At 48.6% G+C, this 14861-nt stretch overlaps 1 protein-coding gene across 1 annotated transcript; it reads left to right on the top strand.

The window, feature by feature from the left end:
- The first annotated feature begins 7659 nt into the window (after nt 1-7659).
- Nucleotides 7660-14336, top strand: KLF10 (Kruppel like factor 10). Its single transcript, XM_008689225.2, has 4 exons — nt 7660-7857; nt 10994-11227; nt 11342-12254; nt 12731-14336. The coding sequence occupies exons 1-4, from the start codon at nt 7822-7824 to the stop codon at nt 12988-12990; spliced, it is 1443 nt and encodes a 480-aa protein (XP_008687447.1). The 5' UTR covers nt 7660-7821; the 3' UTR covers nt 12991-14336.
- The last annotated feature ends 525 nt before the right edge of the window (nt 14337-14861 follow it).

Raw genomic sequence — 14861 nt, 5'->3', positions numbered from 1 at the left:
CGTGACTTCAGTATTAGGTATTAGACCCACACTAGATCTTGTTATTGAATGTGTTCAAGAAAGGGCCCTATATTGCTTAATGACAACTGTATTTTTTTATATTTTTGTAATAGTATATCAATATAATGGTTTTCTTTGTGATCTTACAAATTTCATCTATGAGCATAAAAACACTATTCTGAGAAGGAGCTCATAGCCTTCATTAAACTGTAAAAGGACGCTGTCAGATTTTGGAAACTATCACATCCCTCAGTCTGGCTTTGGTTGGTTTGGTCACCCCCCTGTATGTGTTTACTGGTAGCAACATAGCACCTAAAGCCAAAAGGGACTATGTGCTTGTCTTCAGGGTTGGAAGAAAGGATTTCCTGAGAAGGCTGTACTCCATTGCACAGCCAGGCTTGGTGGGAGTGAGGGCTGAAGAACTCCAAGGGAGAACATTTATGACTATTCTGTTATTCTAGAAGATCTTCTCAACATTCAGAAGATTTCAATTAAAAATGCCATTCCACTTGCTGGGCAGAGGGACCATTAACCTTAGCTTTCTTTGGTCACTTGCTCTTCTGCAGGTTTGTGTTATGGTCTCGATTATAATCGACAAAGAAGCTGGAAGATGTTTGGCCTTTGAAAAGGAGGACCCTTGTTTCATACCCATGACATTAACCAAGATTACCAGGATTCTGAAGTCTGAAAAGGTAAGTTAGTAACTGGCACTATCCAGAGAAAATGCAAGCTCAGACTTTTAAGTAAGCTGTAAGAATTCTACCTTGATAATTATCAATGTGCGAAGAGATGTCCATGATAGATTAAGCCTTTTTTTTTTTAAGGCAGGTTACAAAATAGCACGTTTTATTATATAGAGAGAGGGGAAAGTGAGAGGGCAGGGCAGAGGAAAAGAGTCTGAAAAAATAAATATCAAAATATCAGTTGTTAATTCTGGGTAGTGGAATGATAGGAGATGTTCATCTTTTATTCCTTTTTGTATTTCTTCCTTTTTTATGATCAGCATGTATTACTTTTGTTTAAAGAAAAAGACAAGGCAATGAGGCTATTTTCACTTTGTAAAAGTCAAAATGTTTAATGACTCTTTTACTGCTAGTCGGAACCTTGCAGAGCCACTTAACCACTTACCTAGCTTCACACCTCTTAGGGAGATAAAAAAGAGCAGAATGGAAAGTGGAAAAAAAAAATTCTGTACAAAAAAAAATTCTAACATAAAGTGCTGTAATATACCATGGACTTTGTATAGTGGGTCAAATTAGGTCCCCCATATTGTTAATACACCAGGCAGCCACTGGTACATAGCAAGCCCTCCATCAAAGTGAGCGCCCTTCCTTCTTCCTATTACACGTTTATTTCCATCACAGAGCACTCAGTAGAGTGCTTGGATGGGGGGGGGGGTATATTTTCCCTTCCAGATCTACATACTTTCCATTTTTCCAAGTTATTTCTTACTCCAGTTGTTCTTCCTTTCCTATTTCATCAGTTTTTCTAGTCCTCCTTCCTGGGCCTTTCCCCCAGCTGTTTTTACTTTTTTTTTTTTTTTTTAAGTATTCTTATAAGATGAATATTTTGAACACTGTGGCTGCCACTGCAGAGCTGATACAGTCACACACCCACTGTTTCAGTTATTTCTTGTGGCACAGCAAACCACCCCAAAACCCAGGGACACTCCTACAGGCAGAAGGGGGGGTAGTGCCTCTCTGGTGGAGGGGAGGCAGGAAATGCTGCGTGGGTTGCCCCTCCATATATCGTTCATGATTCTTTGGGTCAGGAATTCAAGTAGAGCTCATCTCTGCTCCAGGCTGTGTCAGCTGGGCCTGCTTGGCTGGTGCTGGAGGGTCCCAGGTGGGCCTGCTCATGCATCTGGAGTCCTAGGCCTGGCTGTCAGTTGGGGGCCTTGGTCTCGGTAAGGCCATTCTCCGTTCAGATGTTCTTATTCAGTAGTTCAGTCTCTGCCTAGTGGCTGGTTTCCAAGAGGGTGAAAATGGAAACTCCAAAGGCTTCTTAAGACCTATGCGTGAAGTCCCACAGCACCACCCCCCTGATTCTGTTGGCCAAAGCAAGTCACAGGGCAGCCCCCATTCATGGGGTTGGGGAAACAGATTTCACCTCTTAATGCAGGAATAGCAAAGTCACCTTGGAAAAGGTTATGCAGAGTGGAAGGAGTTGGTGTGACCATCTTTAGAAACAATCTACTCCACATAAAAAGTTCAAGATTTTATTATTCTCATTTTTATTTATTTATTATTTTTAAAAATTAAGCTGTATACCCAGTGTGGGGCTTGAACTCACAATCCCACGATCAAGAATTGCATGCTCTACCTACTGAGCCAGGCACCCCTGAGAGTTCAAGATTTTTTTTTTTAATTTTAATGAGCTTAAAAACCATGGTAATTAGTGTAATGAAAATAATACATAATATTCATTAGTCAGAGAGGATGTTTTTCCTAATCTGTGTGACACTTTCACTTTCTGAATCAGCCCTTGCTTGCCTCTCACCTCTACTTCATGTCATAGTAGGCCAAGAAATCCTAAGTTCTGGGTATGGAAGAGAAGTCCTTGTGTGTCACCCTTCGCCAGCATTTCACCACATGGCTGTTGCCTCTCAGCCTCGCTCCTGAGCCTGTAGTTCTCCAGAGACCCACCCTCAGTTCTCTTATCTCTTGTTTACTCTTCCGAGGGAATTGCAGCCACTCCTCTGGCTTCAGCTGCCACCTATACCCTGATTACTCCCAGATTTTAATCTCTGGCCCAGATCTTTCCTGGGCTCCAGACCTGAAATTCCAACTGCCTCCTGGGCATCTCTATTTGGATGTCCCACAGGTAATCTTATCTTTATATGTCCTAAGTCAGATTTGGCATTTTATTCCTTTCCACCAAAACCTACCTCCCTATGGCCTGTTGGTTGGGCAACAGGGTTCTGTTTCATCCAGTGAATCAAGCCAGGACCTGGCAATCCTCCACATCTCCCTCTTTCTCATGCCTCCTTCCAGTGAATTGCCAAATTCTGTTGTTTCCTGCTATTTCTATTCTGTTTTTTCCATGCCTGCCACTGTTTCCTTCATTTAGGCCAGCATCATCTTTGCTGCCTACATGACTGCAAAAGCCTTCTCACTGGTGTTAGACCTCCACCCCTCTGGTCCATGCTCCACACCGCTCCAAAATGGGCTTTCTATACCATCATTCCTTGCTAAAATCTGCCAGTAGGTCCCCATTATCCTCAGGATAAAAGTTCTACTTCCACATTCCTTAGCATGTCAGGCAAAGGCCCTTTGTGTTTGGGGCTGCTTCCCTTAACGCCCTAAGCTCCTCATCCTACCTCACAAATCTGTGATCCAGACAGTTCCAAGCATCCTGAATCCCCAACGGTCTCTCTAGTCTCCACCTCCACCCCTCTTCTCCTCTCCTTTAAGGATCAGCTGAGGGAAGCCTTCCCTCATCCCTTTCTTGGCCCTCCTAGGACACTTGGTGCACACCCCCTTCCTAGCATTTACCACACTCTGTAGTCATGTTGGCCTCATATATTTACTTCTCCTGCCATACTGGAAGCTCCTTCCACGTACTTTTATTATTTTTCCTCAGTGTTCAGTTAGTGCCTGGCATATGGTGGGGCGATGGATGAATGGCGATGATACCCACTGACTTTAAGGAGCAATGAGAAGATGCTGTCAGTTACACCATGTTTTAATTCCATAACTACACTGAGGGCTCTTTACATGTCAGCCCCACCGCCACTTCCTTCATTATTCTGATGGAAGGAGAAATCAGCACCATCAGCAGGAAGGGTCAGCATCTGTCTGAGTACTGCTTACTATTGCCCAGAACTCTTTTTTAGTCATGCCCAAGATGACAGCTTTGCATGTGTGTTCCTAAAATGATGCAAGCTAAGGGTAAGGTATAGAGAGATCTATACTTCTGCCCTAGGTATTTGTCCACATTCTCTCTGTAACTCCTTTGGGTCTTCAAAGACAACCTACAATTTTATTTCCTCCATTAAAAAAATCTTGAGTGCCTTGTATAGAACAGACACTGGACCAGAGAGATTGTGACGTGGCCACCACCTTGAAGGAGCTCAGATCTGGGTGTAGTATGAGCAGGTTTCAATACTGTAAAATACTTCTTGCAATAAGATGTGATACATGCTCCACACCAAGCATGGAGTGTGGACAAAGTGCTGTGGGAACAGAGAACAGTGGATTCATCTTGAAGTTATCAAGGAAGGCTTCAACAAGGTGGCAGTAGAACAAAGGAAGCCAAAAGAGCCTTTCAAAGATAAAAATATACATTTCTTCCAAGATACCATGGCTCCTGTTACACTTTAAAGAAAAGCTGTATTTCACGCTGTGACCTATAAATTCCTCAGTAATCTGGCTCCTCCTGCCTCACTCTCCAGCCCTGCCCTCCGCCATCCCCCACTTCCCCCAGCACCCTCTAACCTCCAGCCACAGTGCATCACAGAGCAAACTTCTTCCTGGTAGGACGCTGTCATAGCTGTTCCCTCTACTCAGGCACATTCTCACTGAATCTGCCTGTCCTCTCACTAGGTTTTCAGCTTAAGTCTCTTCCTCAAAGCAAGATTCTCTTATCTCCTAAACCAAACCACAATCATAGGTACAATCATATTATCCTCTCACCCCATTGCAATTCTATGTGTTGTAGTTAACTTCACCTTCATAAGTGATTTTATTTTAGGGGCGCCTGGGTAGCGCAGTCGTTAAGCATCTGCCTTCGGCTCAGGGCGTGATACTGGTGTTCTGGGATCGAGCCCCACATCAGGCTCCTCCGCTGGGAGCCTGCTTCTTCCTCTCCCACTCCCCCTGCTTGTGTTCCCTCTCTCGCTGGCTGTCTCTCTGTCAAATAAATAAATCAATAAATAAAAATCTTTTTTAAAAAAAGTGATTTTATTTTATATATATATAGAGAGAGAGACAGAGACAGAGACAGAGAGACTTGTCTTTGTCTTCCCATCTAGGCTTTTTGAGAGCAGGGACCTGGACTGTTTTGTTCCTTGCAGTTGTCGGGGTACCTAGAACACATAGTAGGTGTTCAATAAATACTTGTTGAACAGACTGGATTAATGAGAAACACAATCTTTACTGAATGAGGACGTGGCTTAGAGATGTGGAATTGTAGCATGTTTGAGGAACAGCAAGTCATTTACTATGGCTTTGGGCAAGGGTATGTCTGCGTGGGAGAGGAGCTTGGAAGGGTCGGGAGAGTAGTTGGGGGCAGACTATACAGCTTTGAATGGAATAGCCTCTTATCTCCTAGGCAACAGGAGCCAAGGATCCTCTTTAAGTAGGGAGTGTCATGATTGGATCGTGACTTTCAAAACCCCACTCTAGTGGCAGTATGGAGAGCTTGGGCCCTAAAAATCAGCTGGGGTGGGGAAATTGCAGACTATTTAATGCAAGGGAGAGTTGATACCAACTGACCTAGAGTGACAACTGAAGGACAGAAATGAAAAGTGAGGAAAAGATAGTATAGAGGCAAAACTGTCGGGATCTGGGGACAAACTGGACCCAGGGCTTTGAGGGAGAAGGTGAAGGCTGGATGGGAGATGACGAATCCATACAGGAAGGAGCAGAAATGATTTTAGTTTTGGTAATGTTGAGTCTGAGGTGCCTAAGGAACATCTTTCTCTGAATCTCTAGGAATTGTGCCACCACCACACTGTTCCTCCTACCCCTTTTCTCTTTTCTTTCCTGTCTTGAATCACTCCCACAAGCCATGAATGCTCCCTGCTTCTCAGCGTGCTGGGGCATCATGCCAGCAGGCCCCACATTCCTGAAGAAGGGACTAGGTCCAGACCTGGAGGGGTGGCTGGCTGTGGCCACCCGAGGGGGCGGCTCCCTGACAGGAAGGAAGGCTGGCCTGCTGGTTGGGCACAGAGGGGAGCTTCCACTGCTGTAGCAGGTGCCCAAGGCCAGCTGCTCCAACCCCTCAGGCTGGGATCAACAGGATGGGACAGCCCAGGGGGAAGGAAGCCTACAGGAAGGGACACCCCTGCAGACAGAGTGGGGGCATGGGGTGGAGGGGAGATAGGAAGAGCTGCCTGGGGTGCTGAGCTGGCACCCCTCCAGCTGATTCAGGAAAGGCAGTGACAGGCGGCCATTCAATCCCCAGCCCTGGTCAGCTGTATTATTACTAGTGTTGTTGGCTACCCTGGGCCTTAGCTACACCAGAAGGAATCACTGGAAGATGTTCATGGATTTGCCAGTTTCTAAATTCCCTTTCTATGCTCATTCTGTGGTTATTGGGAAAGAAAGGTCACTTGAGTTAGCCTTTCAGTTACGAGAGGTGAGACAGCTTGAAGGAGGGGCAGTGATTTTTGCCACGTGTTCAGCCTGTCCAAAGGAGATAAAATCTCTAGTTTGCTTTAAGCCGGGTTATCACTGCCCGACTCTCCCAACAACAGCTGCTGTGAACTGGCACCCAACGGCCAAAAGGGGGCAAATTGGGAACGAAAACAGAGTCACCGGCTCCAAATCTGAGGCCCTGGCTCCCCTCAGACCAGCTCAGGGGGTCGGAGGTGGGGTTGAGGGGAGAGGAGGGCGGGTGGCACCTTAGAGGGGGTGGTGTGTCTTTGACTAGGCGGGCGTCCCCGCAGCAACCCCACCCCCAGGCGCGCCCGGGCGGGCGCTGGGCGACCCTAAAAGACCCCTCCCCACAAACAGTTTCCAGGCAGGGCGTTTCCGGAGGCCTTGGCCCGGGGTGGGGGTGGGGTCTACCTTTGAAACAGCTTGTAGACTGCAATTTAAACTTCCATCGAGCTCAAAACTCGATTCTGCAACCGAGAGTCGGCGCCACAGAAGGATAAAAACTCGGGTCAACAGCCCCTCATCACCCCATTGGTCCAGTTCTCAAGGATTCCGGCAGTCCCCACACCGTTCTCTCGGCTGCCTGGAGGAAGGATGGGCGGGGAGGGCAGGGGCGGGCACTGCTGCCTGCAACCTAGAAGGCGAGGGCGAGCCCGCGCCGGTGGCCGGGGCGTGGGCGGGGGGCGCAGGAGCAGGTGTCGGCTCAGTGACAGGGTTCCCACCCCTGCCCTCCCCGCCTCAGTGCTCCCCACAGCTCAGGGAAGCAAAACCCAGCAAACGCTCGAGAAATGCAGCTCAGTCGGTCAGCGGGCTCTGCTTTCTTGCCAGACGCCTAAGAGGACGGCGCTTCCAAATGCAAATCTCTTGGCTCGGGTGCCTTGGCTAGCAGCCGCCGCCTCCCCCGCCCGGCTGCCCGGCGTCCCGCCCACCCCGCGGCGGGCCGAGATGGGGCCCCGAGCGGAGGGGACGGGGCGGAGCGGGCATCCCTCCCCACCTCCCACGTGGGGCCGGCCCTCCGCAGTGCCTGGGCGCGCCACCGCCGCGCCTCCGGGCTAGGCCGCCGCCCGCGGCACCGCCCCCTAGGCCGGGGCGGAGGAAGGCAGGGGAGGGTGGGCGAGGGGTGGGGGGCGTCACTGAGTCAGGTGGCGGCGGGAGTTCCCTCGGGCAGGACTGAGGGAACACGCTGCCGGGGATTGTGTACACGCTCCACTGACACAAGCTTCACGCTGCCGGGCAGCCGCTGATCACGCGTGGCCCCGGGAGCCCATTGGCCGGCGCCTCACACACCTTTGTCGCTGATTGGCTGGCCTCAGGCCCCGCCCCCACCCCCTCCCGCGGCGAGGGGCAGGCGGAGAGGCTACCTGAATGGGGAGGGGGCAGACGGCGCGGAGCGCGGCGGCGGCGGGAGCGGCGTCGAGTGTCTCCGGGCGTCCGTCTGTGGCCAAGCAGCCAAGCAGCATAGCAGCCAGTGAGCTCGCCGCCGGCGGCCAGGCAGCCAACCATGCTCAACTTCGGCGCTTCTCTCCAGCAGGCTGCGGTAAGTCACCTGGGGATGCCCCTGTCCTTCCCTTCCTCACTGCGTCTGAGGGGCCAGCCCGGGCACCAACCCCGAGCCCTTGACATCAGCGGCGCCAGAGGACCGGGGCTGCATTGGAGTCGTGGGGGAGGAAGGGGCTTTCTGCCTGCACACTGGGCATTGGTGAGGGCGTGTGTGTCACGGAGTGGGTTAGGACAGGAGGGTTGGGATCTACAGACGAAGGGACAGGGGTTTTTGCTCAAGGTGCAATGAGGAGGGGAAGGGGCAGCTCCGCTGGGAGACTTGAGGCAGGTGAGGGGGAGGATGACTGGAGGGGCGCGAAGAGTGAGGAGGAGGCTGCTGCCCTGGCAGCGAGGACAGGGGAAGGTGTGGAAGGGAAGTGGCGGGGGGGTGTGTGTGAGAAGGGGGCTACCCTGCACCTGGCACCCGGGAGAGATGCCGCCGTCTGGATCAGGAATGCGACCCAGGGCGGGAGGGGGCTGCTTACTGGCATTTGAGGGGCGGGGTGTCCACAGGAGAAGCGAGGGGGCTGCTCCTCTTGGGGGTCTGAGCGGAGGCTTGTGGTACTGGGGTTGCTCAGCAGACAGCCGGGGGGCTGGGGGAGGGGGGCGCCCGGCGTGGGCGCGGAGCAGTGGCACGTGGGGTCCGGACCGCCCAGGGGGGACGAGGAGGTGCGCCCCCAGACGTCGGCAGGGGACTCCCCATCCCCCGCGGAGCAAGTGGCCGCCTTTTGAGGACCCCCTGGGAGGGGGTGTAGGGAGCTGCCTTGAGGATGAGAGGGTGGAAAGCGAGAGCCAGCAGCGGGGCGGGGGATGTGGGCGGGGGGAGCCGGGGCCGCGAGACGCGGGGGCCGCGTGTCGAGGCGGGAGCCGCGGGCCGTGGGGCCGCGCGTCTGGAGCCGGAGCCTGTGGGGGCTGCACGTCTGGGAACCTGTGGAGACTCGGCGGGCGGAGATGGAGCTGCCGGAAACCGCGGGGAGGGGGCGCAGCGTCTGCGGGAAAGACGGGGTGGTCTGAGGTCCCGCGGGCGGCGTGGGCGGGAAGCGCCGAGGGCTCGGCCGGATCCCCGGGGGCTGCGGCCGGGAGGAGGGCGGGGGCCGGGTTTCCGCGGGGACCCGGCTCCGCCTCCAGCAGCTGAGGCGGAGGCTGGGGGGTGGGCCGGGAGCGGGTGCGCCCAGGGAGCTTCTCGTCCCCGAGTGACCCAGCCCCGGCCTCCGCCAGGGGCGGCAGCGAGGCCCAGCCCCGCTGTCGGTTCCTAAGGGAACGGCGGCTCTCCGGGAGCGGGGAGGGGCGGGCGCTCCCGGAGCCGGCGCCCGCAGCCCCGCCCCTCCCCGCGGGCTCGGGCGCGCACTGCCGGGCGGTTGGCGGCGGTGCCCGCGGCCCCTCCCCCCCGGCCGGCGCGAGGGCGGGGGCCCGCGGGCTCAGGAAGTAGGTGAAAGGTGATGGCGCGGCAATTCCCAGTTCACGTTTCCTGCGCGGCCCGGAGCAGCCGCTGATCACGCTTTGTTCACATGCCTCGCCCCCACCTCCCCCGCGCCCCCGCCCTTCGCGGTCCAGCCAATCCGGGCCCGAGCCGCCGGGCAGGCTGGCCAATGGCGGGGGCAGGGGCGCGGGGACGTGCGAGCGGCGAGGAATGTTCCCAGTGACTCACCCGCAAGCTTCATTGAGGTTAGGGCGGCCCCATCCGTCTGTCCCCGCCAGCGAGGATCTCCCCCGCCGTCCGCCCCCGCCCCTCGTCTGCCTCCCCCGCCCGCGCCTCCACCCGCTCTTCCCTTTCCTGCCTCGAGCCCCACTCCCTTTCCTCCCCTCCCCGCTTCTCTTCCTGCCCTTCCCAGCTCACGCTCCCCTTCCCTGCTTGCCTGCCTTTTCTGCTTTTGCTTTTCTTTGCATTGGCGTCTTGAGGCTTTTACACATACAAGCGCTGTCCATTGCAGCTTACATAAAGGGGCGCGCGATTATGCAATAGCGTTATTAGTGAAATTTCAAAAGCGGTGGCTCCTTTTCTAAGGATTTCAACACGAAGGGTGTATGCATTTTTTCAAACAAGCATTGAGAATAATACCTTGCAGCGTAAAGAATGCTTTTCGGTATTTTTACAAGATCTCTACTCAGACCAAAAGAATAGGATCACGTTAATGGAAAATGGGAGGTGGTGGGTAGTACCATTTTTTTTTTTAAAGTGCAGTTTAAGGAACTTTAATATGAATCGTTGAACACTTGATAGAGGGAGTTGTATAAATAAAACTGCCAAGCATGTGCTGTCATTCTTGTCATCAAACAGTTATTTTAAAAAGAAAATATGTTCGATTGGACTATTGCAGACTCATTACAGTCAGTTTTTTGCGAATTCTGGGTAGAAGATTAAATTTTATGATTGGCCATTTTTTAGTAGTAGTGCAGTAGCTGGTCATCGTTGTGCATAGCAAACCATTGTGTTAAATAGATCTAGTGAAAAGGAACATAAACATGAAAAACCTGAAGTTTCAAAAAGCTTTGGGATTTTTCCACATATTTCACTCTTTGTCTTTACCAGAGATAATCAAGCTATGAAAGATTTCAAATAACCTAATGCAGTAATTTTAAAGAGACTGAGGATTCAATGCTGTTGATTTTATTCTAAAGTGGAAGGAGACTTTCCAAAGGTCATGCCTATATCATCAGGCCAGAGCTCTGTCCACTGCACTTTGCCTTTTTAAGAAAGTTGTGGGGTTTTTTTCCCCTATTAGGAACTGGTATCTCAAAAGTCCTCATGCCACACCTGTAGTATTGAAAAAAGAACTTTTGTGGAGCCTTCCCTTAGTTATTTTGTCTGACCCCAGTTGCAGATAGCTACTCTGGGAAGAATATAAAATTTCTAAATCAGGTTCTTCTCTTTTTTGGATGATGTATGCATTGTTATCTTTAGCCTTGGTCTCCTTAATTGTAAATAGGAGACCTTGCAAGCATATCAGTGTTCAACTCTAAGTGTGAAAGAATGAGGAAGATTTGATTTTTACCATTATTATTAGTTGGGGTGAGAAAATTTATTTCAGAAACTTGGAAAGTTGTGCAAATTGTAAAGAAAAAAGTTGTGTGTTGCTCTGTGTGTTATTTGGATGACAAAAATATGCTTATAATCATTTGATATTTTTTTCTAGGAGGAAAGGATGGAAATGATTTCTGAAAGATCAAAAGAGTGTGTGTATTCATGGAACAAAACTGCAGAAAAGAGTGATTTTGAAGCTGTAGAAGCACTTATGTCAATGAGCTGCAGTTGGAAGTCTGATTTTAAGAAATACATTGAAAACAGACCTGTTACTCCAGTATCTGATATGTCTGAGGAAGAGAATCTACTTCCGGGTACACCTGATTTTCATACGATTCCAGCATTTGTAAGTATCATATATCATGTTTTTAAGATGAGAATGCAGATGATGGCATTTTTTGTAATTTATATAATGAACTTAATTTCTCATGCCCGTTGCCTGTATGTTTTTCTTTTCTAGTGTTTGACTCCACCTTACAGTCCTTCTGACTTTGAACCCTCTCAAGTGTCAAATTTGATGGCATCAGCGCCATCTACTGGACACTTCAAATCATTCTCAGATACCGCCAAGCCTCACATCGCTGCCCCTTTCAAAGAGGAAGATAAGAGCCCAGTACCTGCCCCCAAACTCCCCAAGGCTCAGGCCACAAGTGTGATTCGTCATACAGCTGATGCCCAGCTGTGTAACCACCGATCTTGTCCAGTGAAAGCAGCCAGCATTCTCAACTATCAGGACAATTCTTTTCGAAGAAGAACCCACATAAATGTTGAGGCTGCCAGAAAAAACATACCCTGTGCAGCTGTGTCACCAAACAGATCCAAGTGTGAGAGAAACACAGCGGCAGATGTTGATGAGAAAGCAAGTCCTGCACTTTATGACTTTTCTGTGCCTTCCTCAGAAACCGTCATCTGTAGACCTCAGCCAGCCCCTGTGTCCCCACAACAGAAGTCAGTGTTGGTCTCTCCACCTGCAGTATCAACAGGGGGAGTGCCACCTATGCCAGTCATCTGTCAGATGGTTCCCCTCCCTGCAAACAACCCTGTTGTGACAACAGTCGTTCCTAGCACTCCACCCAGTCAGCCACCAGCTGTCTGCCCACCTGTTGTGTTCATGGGCACTCAGGTGCCCAAAGGCGCTGTCATGTTTGTCGTACCCCAGCCCGTTGTTCAGAACCCAAAGCCTCCAGTGGTGAGCCCAAATGGCACCAGACTCTCTCCTATTGCCCCTGCTCCAGGGTTTTCCCCTTCTGCAGCAAAAGTCACTCCTCAGATTGACTCCTCCAGGATAAGAAGTCACATCTGTAGTCACCCAGGATGTGGCAAGACATACTTCAAAAGCTCTCATCTGAAGGCCCACATGAGAACACACACAGGTACCAATCATTTCTTATTTGTATCTTAGAAATTTAGATGAATATTTTTAGTCCGTGATCACAAATACAAACCAAGCCTGTTAAAGAAGAACTTGCTTTATTAGCCAGTTCAGGGGCTGGTATTACCAGGACAAGTTCCTACAAAAGATTTCATCAAGGTGTTTTTGTCTTAATTTTGCAAATGATTCTTTAAGTGAATATTTACTTTAGTAAAGCATTTCTAAAGTCTTTGTACCACAGTTGAAGTCAGAAAACCTTTTTGTTTTTGGCTTTTTATACAGGGAAGTTTCCTATAAATGTGACAGTGAAAGTTGAAAATAGAGCAGTACACATATTCACTTAACAGTTGATTCATTTAGTAGCTTTTGTTTTGAGAAGATTCTCTTAAGATATTTTAACATGTATGTATTTAGATACAATTTGATTTCCAGTGATTTGGTAAATGCATAGTAATGATCTGAATTTGTTTGTCTCAGGAGAAAAGCCTTTTAGCTGTAGCTGGAAAGGCTGTGAAAGGAGGTTTGCCCGTTCTGATGAACTGTCCAGACACCGGCGAACCCACACAGGCGAAAAGAAATTTGCTTGTCCCATGTGTGACCGACGGTTTATGAGGAGTGACCATTTGACCAAGCATGCCCGGCGCCATCTGTCAGCCAAGAAGCTACCAAACTGGCAGATGGAAGTGAGCAAGTTAAACGACATTGCCTTACCTCCAACCCCTGCCCCCACGCAGTGACCACTCAGAAGGCAAGAATCAGAAGTAACTTTGGTCACAGCCAGGAGCCAGTGGTGATGTAAAAATGCTTCCACTGCAAGTCTGTGGCCCTCCAGTGTGGGCCGAGAGCAGAACCCTGCAGCCTGAGGGGAAGGCTCAGCCTGGGTTAGAGGACAAGAAGTGCTGCAGCCACAAGCAGGTCACAGAGTGGCAGGATTCATTTCTTATCACATAAGAGAGATGAGAAAGCTTTTATTCCTTTAAATATTTTTTGAAGGTTTCAGATGAGGTCAACACAGGTAGCACAGATTTTGAATTTGTGTGCACAATTTATTACTTCATTTTCACCATTTATACTTGAGACCAACATTTCAATGTGATTCTTCTAAAGCACTGGTTTCAAGAGTAGAGAGACTGGAAATAAACATTACGGTACAGAGATGGAGATGGAAAATTGATTTGTATTATTACGAATATTGGCATCTTTTCCTAGTTACCTTGTTTACTATTCCTAGTCTTTCCAGTCAACTTTGTGGATGTAGTTGTTAAATATATCTAGAACTAGCATTTTTGTACTTGCTAACATTTGGAATTAAGCAGCTGTATATTGCTAAAGAGGGCCCAAAGAATTGGAATCCTCAATAATTTAATTGCTTTGAAATATAGCTACAATTTTTTTTGCGTTTTTGTTTTGAAAGTTTAACAGATGACTATATTTAGGCATTTTATTATGCTTTGAACTTTAGTTTGCCTGCAGTTTCTTGTGTAGATTTGAAAATTGTATACCAATGTGTTTTCTGTAGACTCTAAGATACATTGCACTTTGTTTAGAAAAAAAAAATTTGAAGATAAAAATATATATTGTAAAGAAGGGATACCAAGAATTTTAGATAACTCCTTGGAAAAGATGGCTTATGTCATCAGTAAAGTACCCTTATATTATGAGGATGTAATGTGTGCTTTATTGAATTAGAAAGTTAGTGACCATTATTCACATGGACAGATGTTGTCCTGTTAATTTATAGGAGTTTGGGGTGGGGTGGTAGGGGGGGAGGTGGAATTGGGTGAGTAGAAGTTGGTTAAAACATTCACTTTTGTTAACAGTATTTCTGTTACATTCTGTTATATAGTGGATGATACAGTGGTAAGACAAAAGTAAATTGTTTAAAATATATAGTGAAAAATGGCACTATCTTCCCATTTAACATTTTTCTCTTGGGTATTGATTTCTGACATCAAAACTTGCTGGACCCTTCGAAAACAAGAATTTTCTTTTAATAAAAAAAACTTTGTGATTTACAATTTGCACAATATTTCTTTTGTTGTACTTTATATCTTGTTTACAATAAAGAATTTCCTTTGGTATATTTACTTGGTTGATTGCTTTTGTTGAAAACCATTCTCAGTCTAACTGTGACAGCGATCACTTACGGTACTATCCGAAGACTTAGTGTCTGAATTTCTCCAGGAGCTTCATTGAAATTTAGAACTGTAGGAGTGTCTCCTTACCATGAATCAATTTACAGAGAGTATACAGAGTGAGGCCAGTCAGTATCCACATATTCATTGAGATAATTTGCAAGCCTGCCCAGTCTAAGAAACCACCACATTTTAATCTTTAAACATTCTTCTACATTTTGATGATTTGGGATTGAAATATAGCTTTGGCTCTCAGCAAAACCTTAAGTAGCATTAAGTTAAAGGGCATACCACGGTGAATAATTACAAGCAATGAGGCTGCTGCAGCAAATGAAAAGGAGCCTGACCTATTAAATAGAGCGTAAATTACTCACCTCTGGAAGTTAGATTAACTCAGGCCATTAAGTGAAACCTTAAATGCAATAAACATACTGGTACTTAAGCTGCATGAAAGGTAATACACCTGGGAAGAG

This window comes from Ursus maritimus, unplaced genomic scaffold (genome assembly GCF_017311325.1).
Source record: "Ursus maritimus isolate PB19 unplaced genomic scaffold, ASM1731132v1 scaffold_9, whole genome shotgun sequence".
In the NCBI taxonomy this organism is placed as follows: Eukaryota; Metazoa; Chordata; class Mammalia; order Carnivora; family Ursidae; genus Ursus; species Ursus maritimus.
This window is presented reverse-complemented; position numbering and strand designations above follow the sequence as displayed.

What these genes read in the sequence shown, in the direction of transcription:
- KLF10 (XM_008689225.2), top strand. Translation starts at nt 7,822, where the DNA reads ATGCTCAACTTCGGCGCTTCTCTCCAGCAGGCTGCG. An exon ending in TTCATACGATTCCAGCATTT is followed by an intron (nt 11,228 to 11,341) that starts GTAAGTATCATA and finishes TTTCTTTTCTAG; the next exon opens with TGTTTGACTCCACCTTACAG. An exon ending in CCACATGAGAACACACACAG is followed by an intron (nt 12,255 to 12,730) that starts GTACCAATCATT and finishes TGTTTGTCTCAG; the next exon opens with GAGAAAAGCCTTTTAGCTGT.